Source organism: Centroberyx affinis, unplaced genomic scaffold, assembly GCF_046629955.1.
Source record: "Centroberyx affinis isolate AG114_WGS23_722 - 3 ecotype Tasmania unplaced genomic scaffold, CSIRO-AGI_Caff_v1 ptg001736l_1, whole genome shotgun sequence".
NCBI lineage: Eukaryota > Metazoa > Chordata > Actinopteri > Beryciformes > Berycidae > Centroberyx > Centroberyx affinis.
Genome location: NW_027280141.1, coordinates 130,891 through 152,269, shown reverse-complemented (window position 1 = coordinate 152,269; position 21,379 = coordinate 130,891). Strand labels below are relative to the sequence as shown.

At 41.2% G+C, this 21,379-nt stretch overlaps 1 protein-coding gene across 1 annotated transcript in view; it reads left to right on the top strand.

The window, feature by feature from the left end:
- LOC139651968 (pro-neuregulin-3, membrane-bound isoform) overlaps window positions 1-21,379 on the top strand; it is a 308,233-nt gene that overhangs the window by 192,905 nt on the left and 93,949 nt on the right. Inside the window, exon 2 of the mRNA XM_071528875.1 lies at window positions 2,670-2,799. Coding sequence (XP_071384976.1) covers window positions 2,670-2,799 — 130 coding nt within the window. The remainder of the gene's footprint in view (window positions 1-2,669; window positions 2,800-21,379) is intronic.

Below are 21,379 nucleotides of genomic sequence, written 5' to 3'. Positions count from 1 at the left end.
ATATGATGACTGGCTATGGACTGCCAATGTATGAGCTCTGAAATATTTATTATTAAAAAATAAGACTTTTTAATTGTAAAATAGCTCAATCTCTACTGCTCATGTTGCTAACCCACGTGCGCTAATAAGCTTGCCAGTACATTTTAAGAGGTGTTTAAGAGTTTTCTATGGCTGTTACAGCAGTTTTTTGAATATAAAGTTTTTAATTTGTCCCATTCAGATTACAATGGGTGACTAATTTGTCAGTGTTATAAAATTGCTGGTAAATTTGGGCATTCTGCATTCAGAATGAATGTGCAGATGTCTGGAGCTAGCACAGGCGGCATGACACACACACCCTGCTCCAGCTCATTCTTTTGGCAGCATAACACAGAGCAGCTGCACTACACACTTCAACACCACAAAGGAAATACAGGGAAGTAAGGGTCGACATCCAGTTCAGCAGCCACAGTGGACAGTAATTATTAATTTATGTCTTTATATACTGTACATACCTTCGGCATACATGAAGTACATGTACAGTGCTCATGTAGCAGGAGCTGTAGGGTCAAACTTGTCTTGTGCTTTTGGAGTTGGTTAGGGGTTCAGCATCTTGCTCAATGTCATCCAAACAGGAATACACCCTCGCCGTGATGAGGCAGTGAACCTTTGACCCTCCTGTTGCTGAGCACTCTCTAACCTTAAGCTGCCAGTAGTATCATGCAGCCAGACTCTCTTGCACAATACAGAGGTTGGATTTATTTAGGCTATATTCCCATTGAATAAGGGTTTAGGATTCCTAATGTATAATTTTTCTTTTGTATTTATTTTAATTGAAAATCTACATGGTCCTCTCAAAAAGCATTATGCTAACGTCCGGAAATAAGGCTCTTTTCCTTCATTTCTGAAACGTTGATGTTTGTAGAAAGTTGTGATACATACAAATATAAAGTTTCAACCAAGAGGCATGAATATTGTGCCACTGCTAGTGAGTTGGTTAATATGCTGTTTGCGGTTTTGAATTAGTTTAACATGCAAACTGTTGCTCAGAAGTTGAGGTAAAATGGTTTTAACTACCCCAGTGCAAGGTACCACTTTGATTAAGACCCTTGTGCTTAGTTGTCCAATCTTTTGACATCCTCACCCAATAAAAGCACCTTCGCGGTTGCACAGCCCACTTCCCCTCTCACAAGGAAACTATAGTCCCTTACCAGCCAATTACCAAGGGTTGTTCAGTTCCCCCAGAGCCCAATCAGCAGCCTGCATCTCATAGTTTAACCCCCCATCTCATACTGCTGATTAAGAAACCCGAGGGCGTGCTGAAATAACTCACCTCACTTCACCCATCCATTTTTTTAATTTTTGTTTTATTATTTTTTGCCCCAAACATTGCTCATTATTAATCTTTCGTTTTGCCTTGATTGAGAAATCTATAGCTACCAGAATGGAGGACCTCAGTTAACCTTCATTTATTTTAAGCGTCACTTTCCACTCATTTGACATTTTCTCCTCAATTTATTTGCCCATATTTTCCACACACCACTGAAGGATGACCTAATATAGTAATCAGTAGTCTAGTAATAACAGCCTCCCCTATGCAAAACAGATTTTTAATCACCGAAGCATAAACTCTTGGCTCACCTCCCTCGGTTCATCAAGCTACATTTACAAAACATGGCTGAGGAATGGCCAGTGGGAACCCTTAGAGGACTTATCATTTTTCATTTTTAAGCTAAATGGAAACAGTAGTCTAGTCTGTGGCGCAGATCAGATTTCTCACCACATCAGAAAGCCATGCCCCAACCAATTACACCTAGCGTTTTCAAAACACCTCCGAAGGATGATTGCCCACGGGTTCTCCTAAATTACTCATATTTGTATATTATTTTATTATTATACTTTTTTTATATAAATTATGTCCTCAACAAAGTTTAACAGCAGTAAACAGCTTAGAAGACCATTAATTGGACAGTGTTTTTAATTAGTATTTCCCCACTACTTTTTGACTCTCGGTTCACTTCAGCATTTCCATATTTCCAAAACAGCATTGGTGCATTACCTATTAATTCCAATTGTAAGATCATCCTTTAAGCCACGCTGAACAGATTCCCTCAGAACTGTATACTGTCCACAATCAGTCATGCATGTTGTGATAAATCACTGGGAGAAGTCAAGCTCTCCAACAACAGTGCTGGGACCACGGAGTATTAATCACAGCAGGACAGATTATTACCCGTCCTCCATCCATCTTTTCCTGGTGACATTGCAGGGCCTAAACAAACAATAGTGTGTTGGTATTATCTGCAACGTACAGCGTATTATGAGGCGGTGGCAGACACTCGTAATGGAACCTTGGGATGAGAGTAATCGGCACTCTCTCAAGTTGTCTGTGCTGGAAAACTGACTTACAGTTGGGTTTGGCCGCTCCGGCTTTTACTGCCGCGACTTTTAGGGATATGATGATTTATTTGCAGTATGTTACGGGGAAGAGACAGAGATGGACGATTGTAATGAAGCTTGACGAGTAATAGGCTGGTGCGAGATAGTGAGATGAATTAACGCTGTCAGTGGGCCTGATTACAGAAGACCCAGTACGTTCGGTTCAGTTCCTGTTGTGCCGCGAGGAAAAAAAAACAAAAACGTGGGGATTGTTTATGAGTAACAAGGGTCTCTCTGTGTTTGTCCTGCAGCGTCTCCGACTGTCCCTCCGCTGCGCTCGGAGCATTTCAAACCCTGTCATGAGAAGGACCTGGCCTACTGCCTAAATGATGGGGAATGCTTTGTCATCGAGACGCTCAGCGGGCCTCACAAGCACTGCAAGTAAGTGATTGTCCTGTTGTTTTACTCCTCCTCCTCCTCCTCTTTCTCCTCCTACTCTTCTTCTCCCTCCTCTTCCCCCTGAGACAGAATGTGCATCCCACAGTAAATCCACTCATACACTCACAGCCATGGCTAAGTGTGGTTTATGATATGCCTGCTTTTTGTATTGTAGCCTGCAGTGGGACTGAGCTGGCCGCTCTTGGTTCAGTCCATTCACTATTTGCTGTTGGCAGCATCTATATGAGTTGCTCCTTGTGAAAAACTCTTCAATGGACATGACCTCTTGAAATGCTTTAGGGAAACGTTGTGGGTAACTTAATCTGTGTGTATGTGTGTGTGTGTGTGTGTGTGTGTGTGTGTATGTTCACTAGGACTGTGCCCATATGAAGATTTCTTAGTACTTAGTAGTACGATTGTCTTGGCCAAAACTATCTCAATATCCCGATAATTATGAGATTGTGAGATGATGATGAAAATATCATCAACATATAGATATGTTTCAATTACTTAAAAACGATTTATCATGTCAATAGCAAGACATTTCTCTTTTTTAAACCAGTTGTAATGTAAGATTGTAGAACATACTGTATGTAAGGCGATTACATGTTGCTATTCAGCCTCAAGTTGCCGGTTATTGCGGTGGTCACGGTAATAAAAATGAGGGGTGGTGTAATAACCGTTATAGTTTTTGTGCCGTGATATATATAGTATATCTACAGTATCTATAGTATATATATAGACCGGTTATTGCCCCATCCCTAATGTTCAAGTTATCTGTGAGTGTCGATGTGTGTGTGTGTGTGTGTCTATGTGTGTGCGTACGTATGCATGCATTGGTGTGGTGACTGTATGTGTGTGTGTTAGTTGTCCTAGTTTTGAGAGTAGAGCTCATAGGCACTTAGCCCGTTCAAATGTGGGGCCCTTTTCTAATTAAGTCCCAGAACAAACTCCTTCCAAAAGATAACCGCAGGACTTCCACCCGACCTGCTTTTCAAAGAGCCTGTTATGCCTCCCCCAGTGTATATGTGTGTGTGTGTGTGTGTGTTTTTGTGTGTATGGTGGTGGTGGTGGTGGTAGTGTGTGTGGGGGGGGTCTCTCGGTTCAAAGATGTGAGAGAGATTCGCTTTGTTCAATAACACATTTTTTTGAAAACTTATGGCTACAGTTGGACATGCACACACTCGGTGAGATGTGTGCACAAAGCATACACTACATCAAGTAGTATACACACACACACACACACACACACACACACACACAGTTGCCCACATCAAAGGCTGTCTTCTCCAGCGCGCTGCAGTTTCCACAGTCTGGATTGTGCTCTGCATAATCCAACGGTCAAAAGTCAACCCAAGTCCACAACGGGGCAGACGTCTGGTATCCAGCTTCTGCATTTCATAGAGAAGAGAATAAAGTTGAAAGAGAAAGGAAAACAGGATGAACGAGGCAAAAATGAGAGAGAGAGAGAGAGAGAGAGAGAGAACCAGGTGTGGGCGAATGTAGAGTCACCTCCGTCGCTATGACAACATAATCTGTGGACAAACGACTGAAGGTTTGCAGTGCATGCTGGGATGGCCTTGAACACGCTGTCGGTGCATGTGAATGTGTATGATAAGGCACAGGAGAGACAAAAGAAGCAGACTTTGTTGTTCTCTGTTGCTGATGCTTATTCATGTGACAGTGTTCATTCCAAAGTAAGATATGCACCATCTGAACACTGTGACATCCACTCTATCAGAATGATTGCTGGTATAAATGTACAGTAAAAAACTCACTATGTGATTTATCTAAGCACTTGCTTATAAAATAATTGCATTTAGAGGAGGTAATCATTTATACTTTGGAAATATTGAGGGTGAACATAAGCTAATGATTTACCTTTTTTGAAATGAAACCCTTCATATAAATATTTTACTATTTACAGCTGGAGAAAAGAGAGAGTAAATATTACTGAAAAAACACCACCGAAGAAAAAAAATATAGTATACATTTTACTTCTATTGACACATTTCCAGACATAATTTGTCCTCATCAACAAAAGAATGACAAATTTCACCCCAGGCAGAGGATCAATGCATAATCTGATTCAATTTGTGTTTACAACAAATTGAGACAAATCAGGTTGGAAAACGTGTGATCAATCCAGACGTTTAATGGGGATAAATTGGGCTGGTTTGTGGCATTACGCGTCACAAAATGAATCATTTTTATTTGCAAGATGAAACTTGATCCTTTTTGCAACGATTTTCTCATAAGAGTCATAACTCATGCATCAAGTGCCATTCCCAACCAGTTGTAAAACAACCATGGATTGCCCCCCAGAGCGCTGTTTAGCGCTGTTGGTACACAATGGTTCTGTTTGTCAACCTGAGGGGATGGATGGAGGCAGGGAGGGATTCAACATGAGTCATACGGACTGCTCTCTCTCTCTCTCTCTCTCTCTCTCATATACACACACACACACACACACACACACACACACACACACACACGCACCAGAGCTCACTGCTTTGGGCAACATAGTCAGGCATTCAATCATTAGTGTTCAGCTAACCAGTAAATTAGTCAGTGTGCTAAGATAATATTTTCAGAACATGGCAAGAGGCCAAGGCACTCAGTTATAAAAGTATGTGATGCTGAATTTGATTAATTAGTTCTTCGATATAGCAAGATTTTCCCACTGTGAACAAAAACTGTAATGGTACCGTTTTACTGTAATTACTGGTTCAGATATGTCTATTTAAATTTCTTCCTCTTCACCTATATACTCTCATTCTCATGTCTCCTTTCCTCTCCCCCTCCCTCTTTTCCCTTCCTCTGAGCTTCATACTTTGTGTTTTGGAGAGAAAGTGCAGGCTGTCTGAATATCTAAGCCACTATTCCCTAATTGTGTCAGGCAGTCTGTCGGGCCCAGGGACCCAGGGATTTAGCTCTACTTCTTCCTATTCGCCAGTGTTTATTTATTCCGTCTTCGGAGGCAGGAGGAATTCGATTTCTTCTCCTTTTATTATTTATTTCCTTCTGCCGGAGCGACTGTAAAGGGTCTACCCGAGTCTAGTTAGCAACAAGGGCTAGCTAAGCCCGTCTCATTGCCCTCTGCCGAGCGGCTATTGCAGAGCGATAGAAAGGCAATCTCACCTGGCAGTTGGTGGCAGCGGGGGGTTTGGAAGAGATCCGTGCAAAGCCCCTGCCAATAAGACCAGGGTCTGACACAGACACACACACACACACACACACAAACACACAAACACTTGCATAGGTTGGAGTCTTAAGATGTTGGCTCACACTGTGTAGCAGGTAAAAGAGTTGACCTCTCACCAATAGATAGACCGGGGTCTTTTTCTGGAAAGAAATTGCAAAAGCCTCCCCCAGGTCCAGTGTTTACATTGTTTTCGAACATGAATTGTAATGGAAGGATTACTGCAGTAAAGCTCGCTGTGTGTAATGTGGATAGAATTTACCCCGAGATCGTTTTCTGAATTGTGGTGGTATTTGTGATGAGCATTGATCAACGGCAATGTTGTTATTGTAAGGCATTGCTATAAGTAAGGTCGAAGCACAGTGAGGCATATTTTGATCTACCGCAATATCATTCCCTTCAGTCTAAGGGAAATGGATTCTATATGTTCTGCTTCTGTACCACATCCAATATCTTCTGGGTATGGATCGTACAGCTTTTTCTATACCATCAGTCCAAAAAACATTATTTTTCCCCCTCCCTCTTTTCATCAACGTTTTGGTGCTATGACTAAAAGCTTCTACTCAAGGCAATAAGGAAACCACTTCACTCCTACGAGTGTCGCCTCCCATTTCTATCTCTCCTGCCCTCTTTTCTTCCTCGCCTCTTATCTCACTGCTCTCTTAATCTTCCGTTCCTCTTTGTCATCCCTCCCTCCTTTTTCACCTCCACCTCTCTTTCCCCTTCATTCACCTCTTCCTTCACAATTTCCTGCCACAGCCCTTTTCTCTTAGGCTAGATTTGTAGTTGACTGTGAGGTCGTTCATCATGAATTTGCTACAGGCTGTAAAAGATGTGCACGTCGGATAATTACAAGTTTGTCTGATCGCTGCAGAAGCAGGCATGTCTCAAATATAAGAACAACTCTTCCACCGTGACATGTGGACAAAACTGGACAGGCTCACAAAGATGTGAATGGTAGGTGCAAAAAGGCCAGTCACTAAAAACAACAAGTTAGGGGGGAAAATTGTGTGCCACACACATACATAAATGTGATAAAATCATGCTGCTCTATAACAAGAGGCTAGCATTTTTTCCCCCCCTTGAGACAAACCACTTTCTGGAGTATAATCCTCCTTCTCTCACTCGCAATCTTTTTCATCCTCCACCTCTGTCCCTCTGGATTCCAGCCTTTCCTTTCCTGGGCAACCTCAGGCTTTCCCAGAGCATTCGACTATGGACCAGTGCCACCGGATTGACTTGGGCCTCATATGTGCATAGAGAGGCTGCTGGGTGGAATACATAACAGTCTCTTCCCCACTTGTGTGCAGACTGTGCGCACACACACACACACACACACACACACACACAGGCAGGCCTATTAACAAGAGGCATGCTTGAAATTGACAACACACATCTAAGCTCCCAGAAAACAGCAAGGAGATTACTAAAATGCACATGGAAAAAAAGGAGAGGCACCTGAAGCAGCTGTAAGTCTAATACTGAAGGTGAGCTGGTTAGGGAAAAAAATGTGACCAGTTAACTCGTCTGGTTTCCCTCTTTGGGGAAATTGTCGCTGTCCAAGGTGCTGAGGTTTCTCCTCCGGCCATTTGGAAGGACACACACACACACACACACACACACACACGCACATGAGTTTCTATCGGATACCCCGAGAGACCCCTACACTGCACCAGTGAACATAGCAAGTGTCAGGAATATATAGAGGGGCCGATGCATTCTCTGCAATATTGTTTCTGACATGCAGGGATTTACCTCACACTTTGCCTTGGCATGTGAAAGCCTCCGGGTTAAAAGTGTGTCAAATGCTCGCTATATAGAATGCTGGAGTGCATGAATGTGTGTGTGTGTGTGTGTGTGTGTGTGTGTGTGTGTGTGTGTGTGTGTGTGTAAACAGATGGGTGTGTAGGTGTGCTGTCATTACAGGGGGAAACAATGTGATATACCCTGTTCCTGTCTGAAAATTTCTGAAAACCCATCTGGTAGCTGTATAAATGGAAAACACCTATTGTCTCTCTTTCTCTCACACTCTCTCTCTTTCTCTCCTTTATCTCTCCTTTCCCTGTCTTCCCTCTCTCTCTGCTTTCTGTCTCTTTTTCTCTCTCACCCTCTCTCTGTCTCTCTCTCTCTCTCTCCCCCCTCATCGCCATCTGTGCGATAATAATGTCGCGCCAGTGGGAGTTCGACTGGTGTCTCTCTGACAGTAATAAACAAGGCTGATGCCGAGGCATGCTTTCGAGGTGGGAGAAAATTAAACAGATAAGAGACCGCATATTGTGGCTAGACGGCTCCGCTTTCTTCGAATGATTCCTCCAAGACGCGATGAAGAGCACTCAGCATGCCTGGGACTGGAAGACAGAGGCAAAGACCGGAGCTGGGAGGGAGTCAAGGAGGGAGGAACAGAAACCAGGAAGCTGGAAATGAGGGAATGCTTCGTGGTGAAATGTTGACTGAGAGGCGTTGATAGTGTGTGTGTGTGTGTGTGTGTGTGTGTGTGTGTGTGTGTGTGTGTGTGAGGGTGGCCATGCGTCAGTGTGTCACTGTATCTATCACTGTATGTGATTACAGGACATGTAATTAGCGCAAATTAAAGACTTAATGACCTCTTGGAAGGGAAAGGGAAAGTCAATACATTACAGTTGTGCTTTTCTGTTTTTGTTTTTTTTCTGAAACATAGTTTAATTATTTATTATTTTTATTATTTATTTTATTATTTATTATTTATTATTTATTATTTTATTTTATTAATTATTTGTACTTATTTTTGGCTATATTTAGCTTGATCATGAATAGAAAATGACTAATGTAGTGGCTTGCTTTCTCTGACAGCGCCAGCCCTGGTAGTTAATGTAAAGTACATTGTTGTGATTAAAAAAATATGTGTAACAACAAAATACTACAGCATATTAATATATAGGTATATGTGTACGTGTATGTGTGTGCGTGTGTCTTCACGCGAAAATAACTCTGTGATTAGTGTGTTATTTCCTGTAAATGTGATGTTTTCCCATGCCCACTTCCTGTCCAAGGCTTTATTCTGGATGCAATTTCCCCAAACTCTTCAGCTTCTCAACTTCCCATTGATTAGTATCGGTATCTTTGTTATTTTTAATTAACAAGATTTAACGAGTTAATTGCACAATTGCATTAGCTCACTGGGTTTGATAAATCGCATGGAATATCCAATTAAGGCTCTCTTTCCTATACACAGTATGTGTGTGTGTGTGTGTGTGTGTGTGTGTGTGTGTGTGTGTGTGTCCGCTGTACCAAGCCTGGACAAGAAGACTGCCTATGTACAGTATACTTGCCCTAACTTCTTATGGGAAACATAATCTAAAACATGTTTGACAAAATTACAGTAGGAAAAAAATGGGAATAACTAATGTTGAATAGTGTAAATGAAAAACCATGAAAGCATCAAATCACGTTTTCATCACCTGTTTATGAAAACTCAAGGTTGTAGACAACTGAATTCACAGACTATATAAGATGCTGTCTGTTGTTGTAGTGTGCAGTGATACAGGTGTAAAAACACACATGGTTTGCTTTCCACGACAGAAAGTGACAGATAATAGAGAATTGAGATAGCGGTAAGCCATGAAAGCTTTATATAATTGTCAAATCCATCACTGTAATGAGTAATAGTGCTTAGTTAAATTATGATCATTAATCACAATGACTTTTTTCTGTGAATAACCCTGGAAGCCTCTGGCAATGGGACTCCAACTGCAGGTGGCAGAATATTCATATTCTTGTTCTTGTTCTTACTCTAGAACAGAGATTGGAGCTGTGCAATGGAAAATATTTTCTGTATGACGGCCCTAAAGGTATTGGCAACAGAATTGGGCAAAGTATTATACAGTTTGGTTATAAGGTGAAAATGTCAACAGTGATATAAACTACTGCCGATGGCATGAATATAACGAATGAGTAATTTAACTATCAGATTTGAGCTTTAGCTGAAAAAAACGTCAGTATGTTGGGAACATCTGCATATACAGCAGCTAACCTTTGATTTATGGAGATGGAAGCCTTAGCTGGATAACAGTGCACTTTTTAGATTTTTAGATTTTTTTTTCATAAATAAGATGCTACTGAAAAAGGGAAAAGTATGTTTATTTAGATTTTAGATTAGATTTAGAAGATTTTGTTTAACTAGCTGCTTAAAATAGCACATGGCAGGCAAGGGAACCAAATTGCGGTGGTTATCTCATGTTGTCAAGATTATCTTTGCAATACACTCTTATGCTGCAAGCACAACATAGATGCCTAGAGAAATCATTAAACTGCCTACAGAAACAATTAAATTTACCAACTTAACATGAATGGTTGTATCTCCATTGTTCTTTTCCAAGCACAATGCATCTTGGACCAAGGTAGTTGGGACTGGCTGTCGCATTAATGCATTATTTCTGATTGGTGGAGCTAACTACAATATTGATCCTATAGTGTAAGGTCACTTTAGACTCAGAAGTCCAGAATCCTACTGATGGTGCAGGAAGAACCTACAGTGGAATGGCTGTGAGAAGCAGTAGCAGTAAAGAAAATTTGGCCTCAGGCTATGGCTTTGAAATGAGCGACAGAGGCTGCATCTATTTCATTATATATATATCAGTGATATGCTGGGCACACACACACACACACAGGCACATACACAGCCAAAGCGCTTTGACCCTTCCCTGTTGAGCTTCAGTCGAGACTAAAAGAAGCTAGCGCTCAGCCCGTTTCAGCAGTTTCTATCTAATTAGCTTTGGCAGGTCGGAGCCACAGGCTGCAAATTGGTCTCCATGTACAAACACTGCGAGAGCGGAGATATGGTCGCACATTCACTTCTACTCACACCCACACAGTATGCTCATGTTTTGGAGGCTGTTAACATGTTATGTGCATGCGTGAACACGTTTGCCTGTGTGTATAAGCACATTTGTGTGTGTGTGTGTGTGTGTGTGTGCATGCGGAGACACACACAAACACATAAGTGTACACACACAATTTAAACATTTGACAGCATCAGTAACGCCTTCAGGTAGATTAGAAGGAGGCTCATGGCTGTATGGTGAAATTGTCCCCTGACAAAAGCAAGAGACAGACCAAGAGAGAGGAACCATATGGCACATCAAAGGTTGGGGGATATTCCAGCATTATTATTCATAATGATGCACACACACACAAATGGCTACACTGAGCCATATAATGTAGATGTACAGTAACAGTGTTAAAGAGAGAGAAGCAGGGGAGAGAAAGAAAGAGAGTGAGGGAAGGAGAGAGTGAGAGGACAAGGGGAAGAGAGTGAGGAAGTAGACATAATTTGGTGGTGTTCCTAATCAAGGCATCCCTTTCAAGTCAGCAGGTTTGATGTGTTAATAGGATGCAAATGTATGCAAATGAACCATCCTTTTTGCCCAAAACTCTTATTGAGTTTGTGTTGCACCCTCCTGCAAGACAGAGAAGGCTAACTCTGAATAAATACGACTGCAGAAAGAGAGCATGGAAAAGTACTATTGATTACAAAAAAAAAAAAAAGAAAAATCTGGGGAAAGTTCCGGCTGGGTGCAAAGACACTGTAATTTACCATAGCTACCTAGGGGAATCTTTCCCTATCGACTAAACTGAGGCATAGTGGTGAATTTCAGTGTGCATGGTGAGAAGGAAGGAAAATGAATGTGACAAAGTGAAAAAACATAAGACGCAGAGAGATGCAAAGTAGAATATTTGCATAAAGGATTACAGATAAAAGGAAGGAATAGAGGCAGAGAGAGAGAGAGAGAGAGAAAGAAAGAAAAAGAGTGGGTGAGAGAAAGAGAGTGAGACAGAGATAGAAAGAGACAGGGAGGGAGAGTGAAAAAGAGAGAACCAGAGAGAGAATAACTGAAGACAAGCTGTCTCTGCAATATTAAGCAGCTCTGGAGTCCCATTGCTACCTGGGAGCTATACCAGCCTACTGATGTATGTTTTCACTGTAGTGCACTTCACTCTGAAATGGCAGCAGCGCCGTGAGCCTAGACATGTCTGTCTCCCACTCTGCCTACTGAGGAACTAGCTCCCTGTCACTGTGTTTTTAGAAAGGAGAGAAGAGCAGGGGTTGATTATCATGACACTCCCACACAGACACACACACACACACACACACACACGTACATGTTATGCACACGTGTACTGTATGTACCCTATAGCAATGCACTCTCATATTAATTCATACACAAACATGCAACATGAATGTACAAAGGCATCGGCTTGCACACATGCACACACACACGCATACACACTCACACACACACACTCACACACACACACGCTACATAGCTCCTTCTTGCACTTTTTCCCACCTTAAGCGCTGATTTTTCTTTGAATTCAAAAACTCAAATGAGGTGGTTCCTGTGGTCATGAATGTTTAATGCCTCCTTTTTAAAATCATTATCATGCTGACACTCAGCTAATGGCTACTTTGACATCTTCAGCTAGAGGCGCTCTAATTGTCTAATTAAAGCACCGCCTGTTGACAATCATGGAAAGAAAGAAACAGGAAAATGAAATCTTACCTATAAAGCCTGAAGCTCCTTGTTGGAACACTCTTGCCTCATGAGTAGCTATGTTTTGGTTTATTGGAATGACAGCAGGTTTTCTAGTCAAATTCCAGCAGAAATTGATGGCAGCAATAACTTAAGAAAAACAATTAATATATAATTTTTACCTATTGCCTTTATCCAATCACTACTACAATATTTGATGAAATAAATATGAAATATGAATAAACAAATACATATAGTAAAAAAGTCAAATTAGATTATAAAATTAAAATTAGATGTTTAACATTTGAAGTGTTAAAATTTGTTAGCATGTTTTCCTTTTGTTTTTTCTAATTTGTGTTGATTCCATACCAACTTCCAGCTAATGTTGAAGTACATAATTTTGGCATTCAACAGTATTTAATGGGTATTAAATTGTGTTTTAGTGAAGAGCCACCGGTGATGTGATAAATAATATCATGCTTCATAGCTTATCATACTGCTTAGTCATAAATAGCTGTTTTATAATTGAGCTTGACTCATGAAAGCTGAATCTACTGAGGGAGAACTAAAACCAATGGGCCTCATATATTAATATTACAAGTGAAAACGCTGAAAGACGCTGAAATAATGGGTTCCAATTTATTCGATAAATTATGACATGCCATATGATTCTAAAGATGCAATGCTCCGTAGTTTGCATATGAAATGTTTTTCATTGCCGATAATAGCTGATAAGTGTGTTCGCACCCGCGAGCGTGTGGATGTGAGTGTGTGTGTGTGTACGCGTGGATGTGTTTATGTGTGTACATAAACACTGCTAGCTATAAAAAGATAATCATGTGCTGCAGAAACATAGCCAATAATTGAGCCATTATTTTTCATTTTTGGTTTACTGCGGCGCTGTTTCTTGCTGGCCATGAGTGCAGAAACTATTTCAAGGCTGTGGCTTCACGCTGTTTACTGTGGGCTTGGACTGGGTGTGTAGAGTCTTACCATCAACCAGCTACAGTATGGTCTGTTGGGCATAAGTTTAATATGCCGTCTGTCAGGGAATGTCATAACATAGGTCTCCTCAACGTTCCTCTTTGACAGCTTGTTACTGAGAGAATAGAGGGGCAAGTGGGTGAGCGATGGATCAAGTATGTGAGTGAGTGACTGAGTGAGTGAGTGAGTGACTGACTGAGTGAGTGAGGGAGTCAGAGTGCAAGTGTGTGTGTGTGTGTGTGTGTGTGTGTGTTGTTACACATCTCTCAGATGAGGGTGGAGGAGAGGAGATAGCATCTCCAGGGAGATTTGAAGTAGAAGCGCTACATCTGGACCCAAGACAGGGAGAGGAGAGGAGAGGAGAGGAGAGGAGAGGAGAGGAGAGGAGAAGAGAAGAGAAGAGAAGAGAAGAGAAGAGAAGAGAAGAGAAGAGAAGAGAAGAGAAGAGAAGAGAAGAGAAGAGAAGAGAAGAGAAGAGAAGAGAAGAGAAGAGAAGAGAAGAGAAGAGAAGGATGGGAGGGCAATTGAACTGCAGGACGGGCCAGTGCGGAGATGACGGCAGTGATCCTGATGGATGCTGACAAGCTTCTGTGTCAAACTCTAGCACTTTTCACATCACCAGAGCATAACCTGTCACTCTCGCACACATACACACACATACACACACAGGCATGTACACAAGCACATAAGCACACACTGTCACATACATGAATACAGTCACAAACATGCAAGCACACACCCACACACACAGATACAAACAGAGGCACACAAATGCACACATGCTCAAAAGTATACACACACACTTAGACTGGCTTTACCAGTGATGTATTTGTTGCTGCAGGAGTCCACACACACACACACACACACACACACACACACCTACACACACACACACACACACACACACACACACTGAGACACTAGCATTTTTTAGTGATGTTTTTGGCTGTTTGTTGCTACAAGATTTTCTTAGGACCACACCAAAGGCTCAGCTGCACGCACACACACACACACACACACACACAGAGGATGCCCTGTGTTATATCAAATTCTATTATTTTCTGACTAATTCTTTTCTAATCAATGGGTTGTGGTCAACCACAAGAGTGCCTTTCACTCTACTAACTTTGTTGGAGGAAAGACACTGAAAACACCATTTGGGGATTACTAAAACAGTCTGTGTTCCTTTGTGTGTGTGTGTGTGTGTGTGTGATTGTGCATTCAAGCTGCTTGGAGCCAAAAAAGCAGAAACATAACTGTTTATTTCCCCCTAGGTATTTATCACGTGTGAGACGGTGTCAGCTCCAGTTACTTTATTGGCTTTGACAAACATCTCACTGTTGACCATCCCACTGTTGAAGTTAAAGTGCACCACTTGACAATGGTGGGTGACTAAATAGAAGCTAAATAGAAATAATGAAAAATGTCTTCGATCTCTCCTCCAGACACAGTAAATCTGGAACTTTGTGGGCTAATTGGCACCATTTTTCAGCAGGTGTTCCTCTTTGAGATTCTATTTGACCGGCTATAAATAACAAGGCAGCGGCCTTACCATTAACAGTTAATTTTCCTGTTTATTGGATTCTTCTCTGGTTTTGGGATTGTTTTAGCTGTCTTTTTGTGCTCCAGTTCTCTTGTGGAAATAAAGAAATTGCCCAAAGGAGACTGTAGTGTTTCCGTGTGTGTGTGTGTGTGTGTGTGCGTGTTTGTGTGTGTGTCTCTCTCTGTCTCCCCGTCCCAAATTGAACAAACGGAGAGGACATATCCCTCATTTTAAATCTTGTTTCCTTCTACCAGCAATCTTGACATGAAAAAGGAGGATCAAATGCTAAAAAATTGTGTTAATGGTGTTAAAAATGGTGTCAATGTTTTTTGTTTGGTTTTTTTGGCTTTCTTGCTTTTGCCTCCCACTTTGCAGTCAAACACTCCAAAATAGCCTGGAGAAAAAAAAGGTACTGTGGGGCATTAATTACTAACTGCAGCCAAGGCCTCACACACTATTAATAAGATATCTCTGTAACTAGCAGTATCTGAGGAGGAACAGCAAACACACACACGCAGACACACACACACACACCTAAGTTATGTGCGCTCCTTACAGGGTTCAGGGTTTTTTTTACTGTGAGCATGTGTGTTGTGGGCATGTGTTAATGTGTGTGTGTGTGTGTGTTAGTGTTGATGTGTTTGTGGTTGTGTGCAGATGTCTACGTGTATTTGTTTCTATGTCCACTCTCCCCTCCCTCTCTCTCTCTCTCTCTCTCTCTCTCTCTCTCTCTCTCTCACACACACATACATACACACCTCACAGTAATAGCATGGCTTTGCAGAATATCTTCATATTCAGCACTGTATAGCACTGGCGAGTGTTATCATGCTGCTGAACAAATGTCCAGCTGGCTCACACTAGGACACTTGGGATACTTGCTCCTGACTTGTTAGCTGTGCTTACACGGCCCTTCCAGATTGTATATTAATTCTGTCATGGAAAATTAGTGAATAATTTGTAAAGGAACAGTGTTTCATCAAACTTTCATCCTCAAATATGAGTACGCTGCTGGCTTTGCATTGTGATACAGTGGGAACAAAGTCCTCCAAAAAGTCAGCTATGAATACAACTTAAATGCTTTGTTGTGCTTTGGGAATGAGGAAAGCGCCTAAGAAATACATTTCATTATTATTGCTTTGTAGGGGGGCCCAGTGGTGGGATTTGCTAATTACCAAATTTTACAAAAGTTGCTAAATATATGGACCTTGCAACAGCTCAGTAAGCCTCTTTGCAAGTCTGTCTAGTTCGTTCCCTGTGGTACATTGAGCTGAGAAATTCTATTGTTGAAACAAAATGACCTTTGCCTCCACCCCTTTCATAGAGGCAGGAGACTTCTTTTTTTTGTCCTAGTCAAAGATTTTAAAATGTTTTGAAAAACGCTCAAACAGAATCCTTATTTATTGCAGTTCCACCAGTTCCAACCTCACCGCCTCACCTCCCTCTTTCACTCACTCTTAATATTTTTGTATACTCCTTTCACTTTCACTTTCAGTTCCCATGTACTTTCTCACTGTCTCCCTCACACTGTTAAGACAAGAACACTCTGCTATTTTTATGTCAGAACACCATGCAATCCGAAGAAAACGTGGCAGGGGAGGGATGGAAGGAGAGATGGAGGGGAAGCTGTGAGTTGGATAGCAAGCAGTGCAGATTTACAGCGGCCAGCGTAGGTTAGGAAGTTTGCGTATGTGTAGCGGCGCCGGTGGGCTGCTTGATTAAGGAGGCGGTGGCGGTCTAAAGAACAAAGTGAAGGTTTTATTAAGGTCACAAAGTAACTTTATAACTCCCTATTAGTGTACGGCAGGCTGGCTTATGGAGATACAAAGGGCAGATCGATCAGCATCGCAGATGGAGCGGCGCACGGCGGAAGTAAGTGGAATTAGCTTTGATATGCGTTATAAATCAGCTGATAGGGACTGGCGAGCTAGGGAGGCTGCCTGCTAATGTGTCCCAGTGTGATAATATACACATCTGTGTGGTAAAATAATGTTACAGACTCAGACACACACACCACGCAGGCTCACACACACACCTAAACCCTCTCAGTCAGGATCACTCTCAGTCTTACACACACACACACTAAAATTGACCCCTAAACTGACAAGAGGGATTGCAATCAATTTGGCGGGATGGGTGTATATAGAGTATTTCTAAAGAATGTTGTTAGAGAAATAATAGCATGTGGTCTTGTGTTCCCGGAGGGATGCATTAAGATTATCATATATGATGTAATTGGGAGAGAGAAAGAGGGAGAATGAAACAATAAGAAGAAGAAGAAGAAACACTGTGAGCCCATTATTTTTATTCCGTTCTCTTTCTCAGTTTCTCTTTGTGACTTAAGACACTGTTTCCATATGGCATAACATTATTAATTATGCGCTCATATATAGGCCACAACACTATATTCTCAAGCTTTAGAACTTTGTACATTATTCAGGGATGTTTACGCTACATCAAAGCTTTTCTTTGTGCTGTTGCCGGGTACTAATAGGGATAGTAAATGAAACATAACCAAATGATATGCATGGTGGATTCTTTACCTTAATAAATTCACAGAGGGACTCGTGCCTACATTTTTAACTTAACGGCTAGAAGTGCTGCCTTGTCTTTATTTGTGTTGCACTGCTGCAACAATAGAAGAAACGTGATGTAAGCTGCACATTCACTGCAATGGGAAGTCTCTCTCTCTCTCTCTCTCTCTCTCTCTCTCTCTCTCTCTCTCTCTCTCTCTCTCTCTCTCTCTCTCTCTCTCTCTCGTGTGAAGGTAGGAATGTCTTGCGGTCATGTTAGTATAGTATATAGTACAGAGTCACATAGGGAGCGAGTGTGGATTTGTCTTTCTGTGTGTGGGAGAAACTGAGAGAAAAAGAAAAACCTACGGTGGGTCAGCCAGTCATTCCTAGAGACGGAATTAAAGAATAAAGACCTCAGCCATGTTTGGCACAGAGGGCGTAGGGGGAAGAGAAGGCGCTGTTTGATATCGCACAGTGAAATCCCCAGCTCGCCTAAGGATATTGTGCTGTTTTTCTTACAACCACTGACAGTAAGCAGGAGAATGGTCAGATGTTTACAGTCAGGATATTTACCATGAGGAGGACACTGTTATCCAAAGCGCCTTAAACCAGGAGTGCATACTAATCCTAGTGGTGTTTGAACCATGCTTTACCCATTGAGCTGCAGAGCCACCAAAAAACACAATTCTGTTATAATCTTGCAATATTTCCTGATCCGGAGCACAGAATTGAAAGTAAACAGCCAATAGACATTTTAATTGAGATTTATTTTGTGGGGCTGTTTATTTTGCAACACGCCGTCATAAAATTTTGTGAAATGAGGACAAACTCTGCAACGCGGATTGTGTATTGTGTACACAAATTATGTGAAGCTTACGCTCCTCCACCACGGAAAGATTATGCGACAATAACACAAATTGGACATGGCATTTTCATGTTTGTCATCTGAAAAGGTCAACTAACGGTTAAGCTGAGGCAAGTAAAACGACTTTGGTTAAGATTTAGGCAACTAAAACTCTGGTTCAGGTTAGGCAAAAAAAGGGGAAGGTAGGGTTAGGGTTAGGTTTAGGTTTAGGCTTTGGTAGGCACAGTAGAGAACTTCTTGAGTTGAGAATTGAACCTGAGTCACCAGAGTTAAGGAAAATGTGCACACCCATCCACCACACCGACCACAACACCTTTACTTTCCACCTCACTATTTCAGTGTCAAACTACTGCTTGTTTCCAGTCATGTCTCCTCCACATAATCCTTTCATGGAGGGGAAACATATTTCTCTCAGTTTCCGTGCATGGAGCAAGCATTTGCATTTTAAGACATTGTGCTCATTTCCCAAAATTCCCAGGTTCTTATTTTGATGCCATTTTAAGCACACATCAAATTAGACAGTGACACATGAGTGAGAGGTAGAGGCAAAAGCTGCAGAAAGCAATACCTGTAGCTTATTTAGATATCTATTTTCCAGTAAAAGTGTGGTTAGTCTGTAAGGGGCACCTGAGCTGAATTACTGCCATCAGTTATTAGCGTGCTTAGGTACCAGTTTGCTAACTGTTTCCAAAATATGCAAAACACGCAACAAGACTTGAAGCAAAATGCCTGGAGCAAGATCAGAGGCACAACTGACTCCTCTGCACTTTCTGAAAATATTGATGCAAGCCCATCAGAGAGTTGGTGTTTTCTGATTGAGTGAGAAGGCAAAATTTGATCTTCTATTGAGATTGTGATACACTACATCTATTTGTGAGCCTAAGACATGATTTAGATGTTGCCGGTCAAGTGTTTTCATTTAATTCAATCTGAATCTCTATAGAGTTAAGCTGAACTAGGGAATGAATCAGCCAAACCCTCAAAAACTCTTCATGTAGACCTCCATGGAAAATAATTACCCACCTCTGAAACATTATTAAAACACTATTTAAAAGCAGCATGAAGTCATCACCATTAACCATACTCTGCAAGTATGCAAACAGACTATGTATAGGACGGGGTATTTCTCTATGCAGGGAGTCTGTCCTACTTCTTAGATGTGTTTACTTTATTCTTTTATATCATCATTTCAAAGAATATGATGGAAAAAAAATAAAACAAGTACATAAAAACACACTTATTTTTGCATCAAGATACATTTTTGTGCTCTCAGAATCCAAACCAATATGATTCTGAAACCTTCACGAATGTTTCTTTGAAACAAACACTGACTGTCACCGACTTTCACTTCTTGTGTAAGCAACAGCCGCCCTCAGAGACAAACACACCAACTTCATGGGGTTTGATACTGGCCGATGACTCACTGCACTTCCTGGTCTCAATTATCTCAGACCACCTCTGATGCTTCCCCTTTTTTTGTTTCCTAATGAATGGTTCCTACAGTGTGCAGTCTCTGTGCAGCACTTTGAAGGCTGGTGTGTGTGTGTGTGTGTGTGTATGTGTGTGTGTGTGCTTCTACATTATCTATATATATACGTCTCCTGAGCCATGCTTGACCGCATGGTGCAGTGGCATTCACAACACATTGGACGGTCAGCGGTCACCTTTTTGCTTCTGTGGTATAATAAAACTTTCTGCTCTTTGAGCGTGCGTGCATGTTTGGGCATATGTATGTGTGTGTATGCCTGTGTAAGTGCATGTGTATAGTAGATAGGAAGAGAGTGGCATGTGCCTCGTGAGAAAAAAGTGACCTCTTGCTTTTAAAAAGGATGATTAATGCTTTGTATCTCATTCATTAAGCACCAGTGACAGTCATTTCAAAGTAGTTAGGGTCATTTTAACAGTAATACACTCAATTTCCAGTGATTAGAGAAATCTAGAGTGGAGATGAACAGTACAATCTGTTGCATATCATGTTCTACTTGAGAACAGTTTATGGCACTTTGAAAATCCCATATCCTAATCCATATTTGATCAAATTACTGTTTTTTTTTAAAGATTTATAGGTGAAATTTCTGCCATTTTGAATTTTATGCAAAACCTCTTTGTCTCTGTTTCTCCAACAAATTTCATTCAATCTTCACCAAATATTGCACACAACATATTTGGACTTCCGAGATTATGTATTATCATTATTATTATTCGTAGTAGTAGTAGTAGTAGTAGTAGTAGTAGTAGTATTTCATTATTATTATTATTATAGGTGACATCGGTGACAATTTATCTGGAAAATTGCATAAACGATGCAGTATATTTCCTGAATGTTTTGCAGTGGCAGTTTACTGTAGCTAGCTAACATAGTTTACTGTATCAAAAAAACTGAATATGACTGTTAAATATACACATTCATTCCCCTTCCATGGGGAGCAAAGGTTGCTGCTGTTGCTTAGTTACCACCGCCACAGCATCGACACCAAACAGCACCACCAAGAAGAAACAGTTGGAGAGAAAGTGTCAGCTAATTAACTAATTAACCATTCTCCTAACTTTACACATTTAAATTGTCAAGGAAAAGGAGATTGGTGGGAGCAAAGGTTGTGACTGCACTGACTGCACTGACTGTTTGAATCATGTCTTGACTTGTGCTTTCACACTTTATCCTCTCCTGGCTGTCTTCAGCATAATCTATCTTCTGAGAGGCTGAAGAAATACAGGAATAAGGTCAACTGCCCAATCTCCTTTAAAAAAAAGAAAGAAAAAAAAGAAAAGATGAGTCCATGAAAGTCTTAAATGGCCATTACTATAAGAGCATCTATATCTGTAGTATGAAATTGAAGGAAATTAAGACCTGAAGTTATGAGCCTATGGTGAGCCTGGGTGGACAGAGATAGCTTTAATTGACTGGTGGAATAAAACCAGTCCAGTGTGTGTGTGTGTGTGTGTGTGTGTGTATCTATGTGTCTG